The following is a 2,912-nucleotide window of genomic DNA, read 5'->3' on the forward strand; positions in this document are numbered from 1 at the left end:
TCTGTAGGTACACAGCCGCCGCGCGCTCGGTCGCGAGGGGAAAATAAGTGGAACCACCTCCTTTCATCTTTAATTTCTTTTGTATATACTGACCTAGTAAAAAATATATGAACTTATCTTCACTCGTCGCCACAAAGGGAGCTTAACGAGTGACTGTTATTCAGGGGGTGGGAGGGAAGTGAACTCTCTCTTTTGAAACGGGGTACACTGGGTTTGTTATTCTATTAGGAAAGACAAAGCTGCTCCCTGGGGTGCCCTGCAGTTACCCCCTCGGAGAGAAGGCTGGAAAGACTGAAACGAAAAGAGAAAAAGTCAAAGAAAGGAGCGCTTGTCTCTGAAGGGCTCCGCAGCTGATCCGAGATCAGTTATGCCTCCCATCTATAGACAATTAGGAGGGCTGGAGAAGCTAGGGAGGGTAAATTGTTCTTAGATCTGTACTTTGGGGGCAATGTTAACAAGGCACCACTGGAGGCATGTTTGGGTCTGTGGGGAGGAGTGCATGTGTACGTGGGTGTCTGCATCTGTGTGTGTGTGTGTGTGTGTGAGACCCATCTAATGGGCCCCCCTGAGGAAACACTCCAGAAGATAACCTGTCTTTGTTCCGTGCACGCAGAGAGAAAGGCAGACTGTGTCAGCCTCCGCGCCGGTGAGCTTCTGTACCTCTCTTTCCGTGAAGCTGACGCGCACGCCGTCCTTGGGAACGTTCTTGGCCATCACCGTGACGATGACTTGGGAGTCTGTTTGGTACCAGTCGTGCCTGGAAGAGACGGACGACACCAAGACTAGTACCGGTACAAATCTGTATCACATAAATAAAATAAAATAAAATAAAGTAAAAACCTGAAATAAATGCAGTGTTTATGGCAGAAGCTTCATCTTACGCTGATAAATGTCGAAAAATCCAATCTTTCATTTGAGTGCATTGATTCAGTGGACATACTTTAAGGAATTATGGAGTTCAACAGAACCACAGGTGGCAGAATAAATGCAAGAAAAGCATTATTCATATTTTACTTTAAACCTTCGGTGTATAATCCAATCTTCTGGTTTCCATGGGTTTAAATGCGACTAAGTAGCCCAAATTTAAGCCTCTGACTGCTACTGAACTGCAAAAACACAAAAGCTTAAGTGCACTCGAAATAAGGGAAAACTAACTTACAAGTAACTTTTCAGCAAAATATTGGAGCTCGTTTTAAGTCAATATTTCCTTGGTATTGATAAGAAGTGCTGAATCCACTAGAAGATTATTTCACTTACACAAGACATTTTTCCCATGTTAAAAGTGAAATGATCTGTCAGTTGAACTAGAGGTGCCCCGATCCGATATTATTGCTCCCAGTATTGAAGAATCTAGATTAGGTACTGGTTACAATGTGACCCATCCATAAAGGCAGAAGGTTTGTTGCAGCTTATTTTTTGCGTGCTTGACCAAAGTAGTCAACGTATTGTTTTTATCAACTTCAGTTTCTTTATTATTTACACCGACTGAACCAATTGAAGTTGTGTTGTTTTACACGTTTGACCAAGATTGTGAAGCTTTTGGTGTACTTACGTTTGCTGGTGCAAAGTTATCAGATTAATTTATAATTCGGTACATTTATTTGTCTACTTTTTTTTTTTCTTTTTTTTTAAAGGAAACATTTCAAGACAATCCAGCACCGTTTCTCTAAATTTGTTATCTGCCTATACTAAACCACAGATATCAGAAGACAAAAAAAAAAGTGTATTGATGCCTTCTTAAGTGCAGCTCGTACCTTTCCCATCAATTTCAAGGAATTGTTGAATTAAATCAAGCTTCTGTATCTTGCTGAAAAGTTGCTTGTTAGTTTTGTCTCATTTCAAGTGTACTAAAATATTTGCAGTGGAAACTAGATGAAAAATACTTGGTGAGATTTTGTGTCTTTGCAGCAGAGCCTGCAGGAGGACTAATATTTATCTCAACGCCAGACACAGTGAGCAGGATGGTAAATTAGATTAAACAGAGACTCCAAAGCTCACTGTTGGAAAACAACAGCAAAGAAGTGGCAACGTTGGAGGTTACTAAGTCGCCATAGCAACCATCACACACCATCTAAATACCAACTGGATGTTTGGCAGGCAAATTTTTCAACACATGTTCCAAGTGGAACAAACAATGAAGACTTAGAGACGCAACCTTTAGCCTCCACTGAGTAAGGCGGGGTTAGCTGAATCATCATGACGTCTCTGAAATCCCAAGAGATTTCAAAAAAATACCTGGTGGACTCTGACCAATGCTGAAAAATGGCTGACGTGTCAAATCAAGACGGTAATGACTTAAAGTGACGCAAAATCACTTGATGTCGATGAACAACAATCGTTCATCGACATCGCTGTAAATCCTAAAGAAAACCTGTTAAGTGAGCTGCAAACAAGCAGCTCACTTCTTGATGAACATTTTGTGTCAGCTGCCCTGATGAAAACCAGACGGCAAGTAAAGATTTATGGGGAATGACCAAAACGACCCATATTTCCTTAAACAAACAAAAAAGAGAGCAGAACATCGGAAGCTGATGAAATTCAGTCTGTTCTTCGGTGGGAACTCGTGAAACAAAGATAGATGTGATCTGTGCCTAAAAAGCGCATGAGTTCAGGATTTCTAGTTTCTGAACTAAATCCAAAGAACGCCATTTCAAATAAAAGTTCGTCCATGTCTGCATGTTGCAAATTAAAACTTTAATTCAGCTCCATAAGAAGAAAATGTTTACATTGAGCTAAAAAGATAAAAAATTCCCCCCTGGAAATGTAACAGAGAACCCAAGAGATTAATTCATCAGAGATATCAAATAGTAGTCGACTAAATTTGCATTAAATTACATTAAGATCTCAGAACTAGTAGAAATTAGTCGTCAAAAACTTTGACTAAAACGACTGAATTGATAAGAATTTAGTAA

General features: G+C 40.1%; 1 protein-coding gene across 2 annotated transcripts in view; it reads right to left on the reverse strand.

The window, feature by feature from the left end:
• The window catches only part of sugt1 (SGT1 homolog, MIS12 kinetochore complex assembly cochaperone), a 42,983-nt gene that overhangs the window by 27,760 nt on the left and 12,311 nt on the right, over positions 1-2,912 (reverse strand). For both annotated transcript variants that reach the window (XM_015050418.1, XM_015050417.1), the window contains exon 9: positions 661-757. In XM_015050418.1, the coding sequence (XP_014905904.1) occupies positions 661-757 (97 nt within the window). The remainder of the gene's footprint in view (positions 1-660; positions 758-2,912) is intronic.

Source organism: Poecilia latipinna, unplaced genomic scaffold (genome assembly GCF_001443285.1).
Source record: "Poecilia latipinna isolate Pla-1442-1.1 unplaced genomic scaffold, P_latipinna-1.0 Scaffold990, whole genome shotgun sequence".
Lineage (NCBI taxonomy): Eukaryota > Metazoa > Chordata > Actinopteri > Cyprinodontiformes > Poeciliidae > Poecilia > Poecilia latipinna.